This window comes from Mobula hypostoma, chromosome 9 (genome assembly GCF_963921235.1).
Source record: "Mobula hypostoma chromosome 9, sMobHyp1.1, whole genome shotgun sequence".
Lineage (NCBI taxonomy): Eukaryota > Metazoa > Chordata > Chondrichthyes > Myliobatiformes > Myliobatidae > Mobula > Mobula hypostoma.
In genome coordinates this window covers 140,390,008-140,405,296 of record NC_086105.1, presented here as the reverse complement: position 1 = coordinate 140,405,296, position 15,289 = coordinate 140,390,008, and the positions used below count along the sequence as shown (strand labels likewise).

The 15,289-nt window shown below is 42.9% G+C and overlaps 1 protein-coding gene across 1 annotated transcript in view; it reads left to right on the top strand.

The window, feature by feature from the left end:
- Positions 1 to 15,289, top strand: part of slc5a10 (solute carrier family 5 member 10) — a 186,176-nt gene that overhangs the window by 40,555 nt on the left and 130,332 nt on the right. The window contains exon 6 of the mRNA XM_063059316.1: positions 11,871 to 11,976. Within this exon, the coding sequence (XP_062915386.1) occupies positions 11,871 to 11,976 (106 nt within the window). The remainder of the gene's footprint in view (positions 1 to 11,870; positions 11,977 to 15,289) is intronic.

The window sequence follows — 15,289 nt, the reverse complement described above, 5'->3', positions numbered from 1 at the left end:
GCCTATTCCGTGTTGTATCGCTAAATTAATTAATTAATTTTCGTAGGTTGGAATGAGCAGAGACAGTGTGTGGGAGAGGACTGCAGGAACAGTGGTGATGGGAGAGCAAGCAGGGCTGGGAAGAATGGCCGCTAGCCAGCCTCACGGACTCAGCGGGTGAGAGAGAGTCTGCTCAGGGTTCCCAGCTCTGCTCGATTCCACCCAGCCCCCTCCAATAGTTGCGCCTCTGGATTGGGAGCGAAGGCATGTGGAAGTGTTGCGTTCCCACCCACCAGAAGATGCCCGCAGCCCTGCAGCAGCCAGAAAATCCATGCCCATTCAGTCCGCCGAACGGCTGGAATGGCAGCTCAAACCAACTAATTTCCGGTGAAAAGATTGCCTCTACCTTGGTAGCATACAGCCACAGTCAGGTTCTAACCACACTGGCTAACTTTCAAATCACTTGATTTCCTTCCTGGGAAGCTTTGCTATAGAGGTAGAAAATCTTAACTTGTTTCAAAACCACACTTGGGGAATTGTGAGCAGCTTTGGACTCCTTTTCTGAGAAAAGATGTGCTGGTATTGGAGAGGTCCAGAGAATGATTCTGGGAATGAAAGGGTTAAAGTATGAGGGACGTTTGATAACTCTGGGCCTGTGCTCGTTGGAAGTTAGAATGGGTGAGGTCTCATTGAACCCTATGAATTTTGAAAAGCCAAGAGAACTCGAGTGTGGAGAGGATATTACCTATAGTGAGGGAGTTGAGGAATAGAGGGCACTAATCAGAATAGAATGATGTCTCATTAGAACAGAGATAAGGGAGGAATTTCTTTAGCCAGATGGTGGTGAATCTGCGGAATTCAAAACACAGGACTACAAGTTTTTTTGAAAGTGTTGCTTCCTCAGAATTTTATTTGTTTATGATAGACAGCTTGAAGCCAAACGCAAATATATTTTCAGACTACTTGTATGACGTAGGAATTTGGAGAAACAAGATATTAACTTTTATTGAATATAATGTGCAACCCCCTCACCAGGCTCGTGTACAAGCTTGGCTCATTAGATAACTCTGCTAACGACCACGTGACCTAATGGTGAAAAGGCCACCTTACATAAATAACACACGTCTAGGGTTGGTATCATTTAGGCTTAACCAAATAGGAATGTTCTGGTTAAGGAACATTGATTGTAATGAATGCTGTGTAAATAATGCCCCATACACAACTAACGATCGCCAAGAAATGACAGATTGTACACCAGCATAAAATTATAAAGGAAGTATATTTACCAGTTTTCAACTTTATCTAACAGTTAACAGGAAAAGAAAGATAAAAGGGCCCATTACAGTTAAACCAGTCCAATATGCACATAAGCATTGGAGCTCGTTTCTGGAGTAGTTGGGTGTATCGCTTTACTCACATGTTGAACCCACGTTCTGCATGAAAGACATCAGTCACAGTTCGAACTTCCCTCGAAGACCATTACAAATGAACTGGCTAACTCAGGAGTATTGGCACTTCCTCCTTGGAACCATTCATCTGCACAAAACATTTCTTACAACGGGGGTCTCTCCTTTAAATGACATTTGGAGGGCATCTTCCCTTGTGCCCCGTTCTGCAGCTCCCATCAAAAGACCCCAAAGCCAGACTACTGTCCATCAGAAACCTGATCCTGCCCAGCCCCCTCGAATGTTCCATGACATCCCACTCGGCGGAAAGTTACAACACGTACCAAGATGATCTGGCTTGGCTGACACAACATTCCGAAGCTGGCCAAGTAGCTGAAGCCAAAACATTGTTACTAGCTGGACACTGCTTTTGCAGAAAATTGCTAAAATAGAAATACCTCACAGCATAGCAGTAGAAATTTTAACCAGGGCTTTACATTCTCCCCCCATCAAAAATAGTCATGTCCTCATGACTTTGGAACTTATTAAACCATTATTAAGAACACAGTGTTCAAATAAATTTTGTGATTTTACAACCCCCAATACATTTGGTAATTGGAGGTAATGTATCTCACTATTGGGATGGGTGCAACATTTTGTTTCCCCAGTGCATCAAATGCCAGCCTTTCTGAGGGTTTCCTGACTCTCTCAGACCTCCTTATCTCATCTTCAGCTTCTTCAGCTGCAGCTACTCATTGTGACCATTCCTGTCTACTTGGAGACGCCTCCCCTTGTTTATCTCTCGTGCCTTCCAGTGACTCAGGATCCCCTGCCACCCGACTGAACCCAAGTCATCCCCAACCATATTGGAGGCCAGTTTAAGCAGGTGCTGCCGAACATCTTCAACCTCCGCTCATGCTAATGGCGGGTCCCTGCTTGGAAAGGGGTGTCCTCGGTCACTCCAGCTACTCCTCCAGGATGTAACGTGACAGATTTGGACTGGGTGTACCACACGGTTACTCATTACTGCTCACCATTCTGCTTAGGAGGAACTTGCACCTTCTCAAAAGCAGCTCTGAACACCGGGTGAATGGACAGGGTTTTCAAAAAAAAATCTCTCCATTCCTCTTCTTGCATGCTCACGTGAGCCTTCTCACAATGGGGGCATCTGTTCCAACAACAATGGAAGCTTCACCTTTTTCAACTGGATCTGAGCAGACCAGCACTGGGGTACCAACAGTCCCAGTTACTCCAACATCTGCTTCCAAGAACCCTAGTTGAAACGACAAGTAGCCATCAAACGAGTACTCTACAGTACTAAGCCCCCAAATCTCAAGGCCACTGACTGGTGTCAATGGTAAATGCGTCAAGTACTGGTTGTAAAAGGATCTATTAAGCAAGGTAACTTGAGAACCTGTGTCAAGAATGGCTTTCGTATGAACACCTTCAATCCGTATGGATACATCAGAGCTCGGTCCCACTAAACCAAGTGTTTTGTACTTTAGTATGTCCCTTGATGCACTGATTGGAAAGTATTCTTTCCAATACTCCAGGTCATTCCGTTACTGGATCCCTCCATAGTTTTGCTTCTTTTCCTCTCTGTTTGATTAACCGCTAACTTACTTTTTGAAGATTTCCCTGTCCCTCATAGTCTCATTTGAAATGTCCATTTTCTCACAGTGGTAACAGAAAATGCCGGTCACCTCTCCAGACAAAAGACCCTTTCAGCAGCAGTCCTGCAGGTGGGTAGGGTTTCCCAATGGACCTGTGACAAGGTGCCACACTCGAGGCTGCTCACTACGTTAAGAGCCCATGGCATTATAGGAAAGTTACTGGCATGGTTAGAGCATTGGCTGATTGGTAGGAGGCAGCAAGTGGGAAACGAGACTGTGAGGGACAGGAAAATCTTTGAAAAGTAAGTCAGTGGTTAATCGAACAGTGGGAATAAAAGAATCCTTTCCTGGTTGGCTACTGGTGACTAGTGGTGTTCTGCAGGGGCCGGTGTTGGGACTGCTTCTTTTTAGATAGATAGATAGGTATACTTTATTGATCCCGAGGGAAATTGGGTTTCGTTACACCCGCACCAACCAAGAATAGAGCATAAATATAGCAATACAAAAACCACAAACAATCAAACAACAATATGCAAACTATGCCAGATGGAAATAAGTCCAGGACCAGCCCATTGGCTCAGGGTGTCTGACCCTCCACAGAAGGAGGTGCAAAGTTCGATGGCCACAGGCAGGAACAACCTAGCATGACGCCCAGTGTTGTATCTCGGTGGAATATGGCCGGAGTCCAACAGCAAAAAGTTCAATATCCAGGCTACAAACACGTTCCTCGATCGTATTATGACCCAGATTGCACCATCCGTTGTTAACCAGAATAGTAAGCACCCAACTCCTTTACACTTACCGCTCTCAGTGCCCTTCTGGTCAGCCCGAACAGTCTGGAAACCCTCTGTGGAAAAGTTTTGATCGGGAATGTCCTCGTGCAGCCCCGTTCCAGTGAAACACATAACATTGCACTCCCGAAATGTTCTCTGATGCCTGGCTAGCGCCATGAACTCGTCCATTTTAATACCCACCGAACTCCTCTTCTCCGTAAGTCTCTGTTGTCTCGACCCAGTCCTCTTTCCTCGACTTTGTGATACCCTTCTGCATCCTCTGTGTGTTTTCCGGTTTTCCATGCTTTATGCGGTATCTCAATGATTTAGATGATGGAATAGATGGCTTCGTTGCCAAGTTTGTAGATGATATGCAGATTTTGTGGAGGGGCAGGTAGTAACTGCACTTGCTTCTCTTCCCTCACACCCTTCAACATCTGACACACTGCTCGTGCCTTCCATAGTGAAGGCTGATGCAAAATACTCATTTAGTCCATCAACCATCTCCTTGGCCCCTGTTATTATTTCTCCAGCCTCATTTTCTAGTGGTCCTATATCCACTCTCATCTCTCTTTTCTTTTTTATATACTTGAAAAAGCTTTTACTACCCACTTCAAAATTGTTGCTAGCTTGCTTTCATATTTCATTTTTTCCCACTGAATGATTCTTTTAGTTACTCTCTGTAGGAGTTTAAAAGCTTCCCAATCCTCTGTCTTCCCACTAATTTTTGCTTTGTTGTATGCCCTCTCTTTGGCTTTTACATTAGCTTTGACCTCCCTCATCAGCCATGGTTGTACTATTTTGTTACTTGAGTATTTCTTTGTCTTTGGAATACATCTATCCTGCGACTTCCTCATTTTCCCCAGAAACTCTTGCCATTGCTGCTCTATGCGTGTAAAGCACTGATATTAAACCCTGGCTTAACAACCAAATATACCACTTAATCAATTCTTATACATCATTCACAGCGCAGGCGTTGAGTGGGCGAAGCAGTCCTGACCCTCCAAGCAGACCATTGCCTTTGTCAGAGCTGGGGAGCAGCCAATACTTGCCAAAAGAACATCTGCGGGCATTCTGACCTCTGCAAGGAACTGGCAGCTTTTGCTGGACCTCGAAGGGCAGCTGAAGTTCCCCAACCATATCGTAGCCACCTCCCAGCGACCAGACATTGTCCTACTGTCTGGGTCTACTAAGCAAATGGTGCTGCTGGAGCTGACAGTCCCATGGGAAGATAGCTTGGAGGAGGCCTTTGAAAGGAAGCTCTCCAGGTACGCGGGACTGGTCAGCAACTGTCAGCAGGCTGGATGGAGAGCAAGGTGTCTCCCAGTGGAGGTTGGTTGTAGGGGATTCGTAGCCCGTTCTTTAGTTAGAGCCTTCAGCATTTTGGGTATCGAGGGAGAGAGGAAGAGGAGAGCCATCCGCAGTACCACCGATGCGGCAGAGAGGGCCTCAAGATGGCTGTGGCTCAAAAGAGGGGAGCCATGGAGTCATAAGTAGCTAGCCATCTGGACACAAGCTGGGTCACCTAGAGGAGGTTGTATGATGTTGAAAGACCCGAAACACCCAGTGATTCCAGGAACATCACTGAAGATGTGTCCGGAAGCATCAATAGATGTATATACACAACAACACAGCATCCAAACTCTGAACGAGCACTGCACAATGCAACCCCCGCACCGGGCCCGTGTACAAACTCGGCTTGTTAGCTAGTTCTGCTGACAACCTCGTGACTCAATGGTGAGAAGGCCACCTTCCAGAAGAAACACACCTCTAGGATCTGATCTGTATCATTTGGATTCATTTCAATTGTTATCAGTAACATTCCTCAGTTGGAAAACATGGTTCTTTACCCTTAGCTGAAGCCAAACCACTCTTACTAGCAGGACACACTGCTTTTGTTGAAAGTTGCTAAAATAAAAATGCCTCACAGCAGTAGAAATCGTAACCAGGGCATTACAGTGTATTTATTTGCATAACAGTGCCAACACTTTACAATAGTTCAACTAAGCTAAGAATATTTTGTTGATGTTTTTTGTTTGTACCCAGTGTCTTAGGCTTCTTGCTTAAGTGTCCAATGTTAATCAGCCAGTACTGATGGATTCCCATTTCCCTGATACTGCTTCTCCATGAATCACAATGTCCTGGTGAAACCTTTCACCATGCTCGTCACTGACAGCACCAAGATTTGCAGGGAAGAAATCTAAATGGGAATACAGAAGATGAATCTTTAGTGACATGTTGCCCTTCATGGTTTTGTATGCTTGAAGCTCGTTGTCAACCAGCTGCCTGCACGTAGTTTGGTGCTCTGAAGATGCCAAGAAAATTTTCAGCAACATTCTTGAATGCCTTCCATGTGATTTTCTCTGGTCGCACCAGAAGGTCTTCGAATTGCCTGTCATTGATGACCTGTTTGATTTGTGGACCAACAAAAGTGCCTTCCTTAATCTTGGCAAAAGTTATTCTGACTTGAATTATGAATTGAAATAGCAAATAGAGGAGATTTCAAAAATAATGGTGCATGATAGGAAAGTTTCATGGTGATTTTCATGATCAGTAGCCCAAAATGCATAAGATGGACCCAAAAGTATTCAGGAAGCAAAATCTTTGTTGTCCAGTGTTATTACAGACAGTTGTGAAGGTCAAGTCATTTTGTATATTTAAAGCTGAAGTTGATAGGTTCTTGCAAGGGCATCAAAGGTTATGGGGAGAAGGCAGAGGAATGGGCTTGAGAGGGATAATAAATCAGTCTTGATGGAGTGGTGTTGCAGACCTGATGGGCCGAGTGGCTTAATTATGCTCCTGGGTTTTATGGTCTGAAAATTGTTTAAAGCTTCAGCCAAAAAGTCTGGTACATCAAAAATTCGTAAGTGAGGGCATCCATAACCCAGGCTGCCTGTACTTAAAAAGGCAGAATCATTTTCTCTCGTGGAAGCTTGCCATATTCTGCCTCTAATTACAGTTTCATTGTGTAAGGTAGTGACCTTGTCTTGAAGATTAATGTGTTGAGATCAACATGAATTTTAGCCCGAATGCCCTTCACTGTACCTATCTCATCTTTGAAAACTTCCTGACACCCCCTGAACTGTTTCAGTCCTGATGAAGGGTCTCGACCTGAAATGTTGACTGTTTATTCTCCTCCACAGATGCTGTCTGATTGGTTAAGATCCTACAGCAGTTTCTGTGTGCTGCTCTGGATTTCCCGCATCTGCAAACTCTTTTGTGTCTATCATATTGAAATTGTTTTCCCCCCAATTCAGAACTTTAGCATCCAATTAATTTACCTTTGCCATTCTCCATAACTGCCTTGAAACTTCCAAGTAATGGTCACCCACTGATGCTCTCCCACTGATATGGGCCTGGTCACATTCCCAATGACTAGATCCAGTGTGGCTTCTTCTCATGTAGTGGACAACATGGTTCCTTATCCTTAGCCAAAGCCAAAACACTCTTACCAGCAGGACACACTACTTTTGCAGAAAATTGCCAAAGTAAAAATACCTCACGGCATTAGAATTAGCACCCACCTATAGTGCACCGTTCCCATTGAGAAGTTCCCAGCTAATAATGAGAAGATGAAATACGCTGACTGCTACTCTATTATTTTTACACTTCCCTATACTTTGCTCTGCTCCTCTAGTCAGACATTTTCACCTTGAAGTTTCTGGGATCTTACAGTTCACAGGTTGCCTATTACATTTCTTACAGTACATCAACAAACTTTGGAATACATAGTTGACTGTAAAATGCTTTGCAATGCTCTACAACTCTGAGGAGCATTAAAGAAACGCAAGTCTTTGATATTTTATATCTCGCCCACACAACTTATATTTAGCTCCGGCGTTCTAGAGCTAAATATATTGTCGGCATTCTCTGTTATAGAGCTTAGACTTTTGTTTCCAGCTATTATAAATGAATGGAAAAGCTCTTCTCGTTTTTGATGACTTTTTGACTGCTCGGTTTGTTATTCTAATAGATTTATAGTCTACTGAAGCTTAGTTCAGTTGCTACAAAGGGTTTTATAAATCAAATGTTCCTGACGAAACACTTTGTATACCAGGATTAATGTCCAAACATGTCACCTCAAACATGTTACTTCATCAGATTCTCATCCCAATATTATTTATCATCCAGACTCTCTCAGACGTTTGTCTGTTCTAAGTCGCCACTTTATTAGGTACACCTGCATGTTAATGCAAATATCTAATCAGCAAATCACGTGGCAGCAACTCAATGCATAAAAGCAAGCAGACATGGTCAAGAGGTTCAGTTGTTATTCAGAACAAACATCAGAATGGGGAAGAAGTAAATGACTTTGACTGTGGAATGATAGTTGGTGCCAGACAGGATGGTTTGAGTATCTCAGAAACTGCTGATCTCTTGGGATTTTCTCACACAACAGGCTTAGAATTTACAGAGAATGGTAGAAAAAAAACAAAAAAAAAATCTAATGAGTGGCAGTTCTGTGAGCAAAAACACCTTGTTAATGAGAGAGGTCAGAGGAGAATGGCCAGACTGGTTCAAGCAGACAGGAAGGTGACAGTGACTCAGATAGTCACACGTTACAACAGTGGTGTGGAGAAGAGAACTTCTGAAAGCATGACATGTTGAACATTGAAGTGGATGGGCTACAGCAGCAGAAGACCACGGACATACACACAGTGGCCACTTTTTAGATACAGGGTGTGCCTAATAAAGTGGCCACTATGTGTAGCGTGTAATTGTAATGTGAATTTGGCAGGATTTTCTTGCTCTGAAATCTGTCTGCCTGATCAAGAGATATAAACACAGGTACTATAGTTAAAGAAAGTAATAAGTGTGGGTTGAAGGTTCAATAAGTTATGTCACTTAAAATGGTTTTGTTTGTTGAACATGTAAGGACTCAGTTCAATAATAGCCAGAGGGGAGAAGAGTAGAAATCAAGGAACAGATTAATGGTAATAATAACAGCAGCACAGGCGCACAGAATGGTAGAACATTCACCCATGGAGTCCTGCTATCTCAATGTTAACTTCCATTTGGTCACTGGGTTCTTGAACCAACCTGCACAATCCTAATCACCAACTCATTACAGCAACTCTTTGGCCAATTTGATCACTTTGCAGTAGAGCTACTGGGACTTGATGTTTCAATCCCTATGACAAGTCGGCGCTCTCGATGTTGGCAGTGGGCTTGGAGTGGTGACAAGGAGGGAGGGTAGGTACGTCATCGGGGTCATCAGGTGGGCACCCTCTTTCTTTGACGTTTCATTGATAAGCCCACGACATCTCCAGAGGGCTCAGCGGTGCTACCTGGCATCCCAGATACACCCCCCTCAGTTCCATACCCTCCCGTCTTCATCTTGCAGCCCAGTTGTTGTCTTTCCTTTTAATCCAAATCCAATTGCTGCTTTCTTCAGCTGCATTTGACTAGGACTTGATTGCTTGTTGGAGGGAGTGACCCCTCACCCCCATCTTCTTCAATAGACTAGTTGTAGATGTAGCCACGAATCCCCTGCATCCCACTTCTACAGGGAAAATCTTGGTCTTCCAGCCGTTCTGGGCAGCTTCAGTTGCCAGTTCAGAGTACTTGGTCTTTTTCCTCGCATAAGCTTCTTCAACACCATCTTCCCATGGTGCTGTCAATTCCACAACATGTGCCAGTTTGGCTGTTGTGGACCACAGGACCATGTCTGGCCAGAGTGTTGTAGCCACAATGTCTGGGGGAAAAACAAGCTTTTTTTCCAAGTCCACGTCCATTTTCCAATCCCGAGCAACCTGCAGAACGCTTACATCTTTTGATGTTATATGGTGCTCTGGAGGTTGGCCTGCTGGTACAAATCGTGTGATGTGGACATTTCCTGCCAGTACAATAGACTTTGTTTTCTTTGGTTTTCATATAGTGTTCTTTCTTGTAAAAACTGCATATAATTTGAATTTGTTTTTTTGTGAATGCTGGCATGAGTAAGCTTTTCATTGTACCTGTGTTTACATATACTTGTGCATATGACAATCAACTCTGTGTTGACTTTGATTAACCTACTCCTTTATACCAAAAGAGAACTTTCTGACCATAATCCTGGACTATCAGCTCTGTATCTTTCCCCACGGATGCTGCACGGCATGCTTTAAAAAAAAAGGTGCCAAAGCAGAGACTGAAATTGGATCAAACTGGAGGGCTTTGGAGGGAAGGTGTAGCCATTGTTGAGGGCATGGACATCCAGGTCAGAGCAAAGAGACCCAAAAGTGAGGGGAGTGTTGTAGGACTGGAGTATTCTTGGGCGATATCTGCATCTGAGTGCTTCATTCTGTTTCTGAAATTCCTGACGTCAGTTGCACAAATAATGAAGGCGGCTGATACAACAGCAACAGTTAAGAGGCGTTTACACAGGTGCCGGGACAGGCAGGGAATGGGTGGGATATAGGTCACATGGGAAACATCTAAAAGGCACCTGGATGTGTACCTGGACCGGAAAGGTGTAACGGATATCGGCCAATCACAGGTGGCACGATTAGTTTAATTTGGCATCATGGACAGTTATCACCCCTCAACCATTAGGCTCTTAAACCAGGGAGAATAACTTCACTCACCCCATCAAAAAAAAATGATCCTACAACCTATGGACTCACTTTCAAGGACTCTTCATCTCATGTTTTTGACGTTTATTCCTTATTTACTTATTATTATTACTTCTTTAATTTTGTATTTGCACAGTTGGTTGTCTTTTACACACTGGTTGAAAACCCAAGTTGGTGTGGTCTGTCATTGATTCTATTATTGTTATTACTTTATTATGGATTTATTGAGTATGCCAGCAAGAAAATAAATCTCAGGGTTATATTTGGTGACATATATGTACTTTGATAATAGATTTACTTTGAACTTTGAACTTGAACTTTGGTCAGCACGTATAACCATATAACCATATAACAATTACAGCACGGAAACAGGCCATCTCTGCCCTTCTAGTCCATGCCGAACTCTTACTCTCACCTAGTCCCACTGACCTGCACTCAGCCCATAACCCTCCATTCCTTTCCTGTCCATATATCTATCCAATTTAACTTTAAAAGACAGCATAGAACCTGCCTCAACCACTTCTGCTGGAAGCTCATTCCACACAGTTAGGACTCTCTGAGTAAAGAAGTTCCCCCTCATGTTACCCCTAAACTTTTGTCCTTTAACTCTCAACTCATGTCCTCTTGTTTCAATCTTCCCCACTCTCAATGAAAAAAGTCTAACCACGTCAACTCTATCAATCCCCCTCATAATTTTAAACACCTCTATCAAATCCCCTCTCAACCTTCTACACTCCAAAGAATAAAGACCTAACTTGTTTAACCTTTCTCTGTAACTTAGGAGATGAAACCCAGGCAACATTTTAGTAAACCTCCTCTGTACTCTCTCAATTTTATTGACATCTTTCCTGTAATTCGGTGACCAGAACTGTACACAATACTCCAGATTTAGCCTTACCAATGCCTTATACAAATTCAACATTACATCCCAACTCCTATACTCAATGCTCTGATTAATAAACGCCAGCAAACCAAAAGCTTTCTTCACCACCCTATCCACATGAGATTCCATCTTCAGGGAACTGTTCACCATTATTCCTAGATCCCTCTGTTCTACAGCATTCCTTAATGCTCTACCATTTACCATCTATGTCCTATTTTGATTAGTTCTACCAAAATGCAGCACTTCACATTTTTCTGCATTAAACTCCATCTGCCATCTTTCAGCCCAGTCTTCTAACTGTCCTAAATCTCTCTTCAAGTTTTGAAAACCTACTTCATCATCCACAACAACACCTATCTTAGTATCATCTGCATACTTACTAATCCAATTTACCACCCCATCATCCAGATCATTAACATGTATTACGAACAACATTGGACCCAGTACAGATCCCTGAGGCACACCGCTACACACCGCCCTCCAATCTGACACACAGTTATCCACCACTACTCTCTGGCGTCTCCCATCTGAAGGACCCCCTTCCTGGGAGTCCAATTGTATTAACTGCTAACACTAGAGTGATTTTCCTTTTCAATGGCCTTTTTCGTTTACTTATTTCACCTTTTTTTCCCCCCTGATGTGGAGAGTGAAATGATGATCACATTGTTTTATTTCCTCACCAGACAGATCTGTATTCCGGGGCTCTGTTTGTGCAAGTGTGCCTTGGATGGAATCTGTACCTCTCCACAGTCCTGATGCTTGTTGTCACGGCTCTCTACACCATAGCAGGTAACAGTCCATTGAACTAACAGCATGGAATTGCCGGCAAATTAAGAAACGTTCTTTAAGTTCCCATTAGTTTTGAGTAATACAATGCGGACACTGCATGGTGGCGCGACACTGTTTCAGCTCGGGTCGTCAAGTCACGGGGCCGCCGCACGGGACCGCAGAGCTCATGACATTAAGAAGCTGCTCTATAGGCGCATGAAGACACAGGGAATGGTGGAAAAATGGATCAAATGAGGGCAGAAGGGATTTAGTTTAATTTAGATCTGAAGGACGCAATGCTGTGCTGTGCTGATCTTTGTGCATTCTCTGTCACACACAAACAAAGAACAGTACAGTTCCAGAACATCTCTAACTAGAGTCGGCAGCCCTGTGGGAGAGGTTATGTGAGCTTGCCCTAATGCTTAGAGTCAGTAATCTAACGATATCAATGATTAAAAGCGCTCCACTAATGGTTCACTCCATTCCAAAATACCTTTTGAATTCAGTCAAGTTGATATCTCCTATGAACAATTGGTGCATTATGTTATAACCAGTCTGCAGCTCTACCCATTTCCAAAGTGCTTTATTTCAATGCTAACAGTGATTGTTTATGCGTTTTATGTTCTATTATAAAAACAGATTTTCCAAAGCAATCTCACAATCTGTAATACAATAAAAAGAAAAGAATTACTTCCCCTTCACATTAAAATATTGAACTAAATAACAGTCTCCAATCAGCCACCTGGATCCATTGTCCAAAACGGTTTGCCCCGCCAGATCCATTCCGTGTGTGTGTTTAAGAGATCTAACATACTTGGGTGCGGAATTAATTGAGGGGTGTTTGTTTACTGGTGTTAAAAGCTATTAGATATCTCAATAATTATAAAGCAGAGATAACTAACCCAGAAGGTCCACGGAAAGATATTTGTTGGCACCAATACAGGAAACCACTTACAAGAGAAAATGCACAGATGCTGGAAGTCTGAGCAACACACACAAAATGCTGGAGGAACTCAGCAGGTCAGGCAGCATCTAGGAAAAGAGTAGAGCTGGCATTTCGGACCAAGACCCTTCGGCAGGAAATCACTTCATGGGAATATCAAAGGAATGGGTACAATGTGATTGTGTGGTGGCTAGGATTGTTTGGAAACTCCAAGTGCTCTCCTCTTTATTTTTTATTTGTTTGTTTGTTTATTTATTGGGACACAACACAGAATATGTCCTTTCAGCCTCTCAAGCCATGCTGCCCAGCAGTAACTCAAGTTAATTCTAGCCTGATCATGGGACAATTTACAATGACCAATTAACCTACCAACTGTTCGGTCTTTGGACTGTGGGAGGACACTAGAGCATTCAGAGGAAACCCGCATGGTCTCAGGGAGAACGTACAAACTTATTACCTGCAGCGGCAGGAATTGAACCCAGGCCGCCTGAACTATAAAGCATTTTGCTAACCACAACATGACCATTTAGTCTCTCACTCTGACATCATCTCCTTTGGCTGGGTGACAATTTTTGCTGGTCTTTGCTTCTGTGAAGTTCTTTTGATCTTATCAAAGCAATATTTGTTGATCATAGATGAACATAAAGGATGCCAAAAAGTAGGCCATTCAGCCTACCGAGCGATTGTTACCGTTCATTTTTTTAGATTTAGATTTAGGTTTAGAGGTCGAGGTATTTAAGATCAGCAACCATGATATATGAAAACTGATGGTGATTTAATTCAATACATATCTGAATCCAAGTACGAATTATGAGAGCACGAGTTTGGATAGATTGGTAAAGTAATTAAAGATAAGACAACAAAATACATTGTAAGGGTTATGATGTAAGAAAGTCAAAGGTCATGTAACACAAGAACAGGCCCCTTGTTCCATTGAGTCCGTGCTGATCATTAACCATTCCTTTACAGAAATCCTACATTAATCCCAGTTTATATTCTTGGTAAAGTCTCATCAATCTCCCCATCCCTAAATTCCACCACTCACTTACACACTTGGGAACATTTAAAGCAGCTATTTAATCTTGCCAGAGGCTGAGACGAGATATGATAGATGTTTATAAAGTTACGACAGGCATAGATAGAGTAGACAGCATCTTTGTCCTAGGGTTGAAATGTGTAATACCAGAGGGCATGTGTTTAAATAGGTGATGGGGTGGAGATACGTCTGTCTACCAAAGGAGGTGTAAGGCACTCCCCTCTGCTAGCCTGTATATCAAACCTTGGGCAAGGTGCACCTCCTGCCTAGCCCCCCTCCCCCACCCCCTATCATGGTCACATGAAGCCATGGGAGCAGGTGGTGGATGGTCATATGAGTCCTGGTTATGCGACCACTGACGCCAGACAGACAATCTCCAAAGAGTATTGATAATGGCTGGGGTCACCCGTCTTGTAAAGGCACTGACCAGATGAAGGCAATGGCAAGCCACTTCTATAGAGAAATTTGCCAAGGACAATCATGGTCATTGATAAGACCATGATTGCCCATGTCATATGACATGGTACGTAATGATAATGTTGATGATGCATTTAAGGTGAGAGGAGGTAATTTCAGAGGAGATGTGAGGGGTATGTTTTTACACAGAGAGTTTTGGGTGCCTGGAATGCGCTGCCTAGGGTGGTGGTAGAGGCAGATACATTAGGGATGTTTAAGAGACATTTAGATAGGCACATGAATGTGGGGAAAATGGAAGGATGTAGACATTGTGTCGGCAAAATTGATTGATTTCATTGCCCATTTGATTACTAATTTAATTGGTTTGCCATAACACAGAGGGTTCCTGTGCTGTACTGTTCTATGTTCTATCATAACATCTATCGACATGTTTAGGATGTGGGAGGAAATTGAAGCACCCAGGCGAAACCCGAGCAGTCAATAGGGAAAACGTGCAAACTCCACATAGACAGCACCCAAGGTGAGGATTGATTGAACCTGAGTCTCTGGCACTGTAAAGCAGTGCCTCTACTCAATGTGCTACTGTGCTCCACTACATTTTAGAGGAGGGGAAGGTCATGTAGAATCCTTGGATAGACTAGTGAGAATTATTAAAAACAGACTTGACAGTCTTTATTTATGTATAGTTTTTCTTAGATTCTGTTGTAGTTCTTTATTTTCCTGTAAATGTCTACAAAAAGTGAATCTCAAGATAGTATATGGTGACATGAAAGTACTTTGACGTTGACTTTAAAAGGTTTTTGTAGACATCTAAATTCTGGAATTAAATGCATCTGTGTTGATCCCTATCATATGTTTTCACAGTAAGGAATATGAATAGATCTCAGTGTGAACTGGAAATAATTTTTTTTAAGAATCAGAAAATTAATAAAGATAGA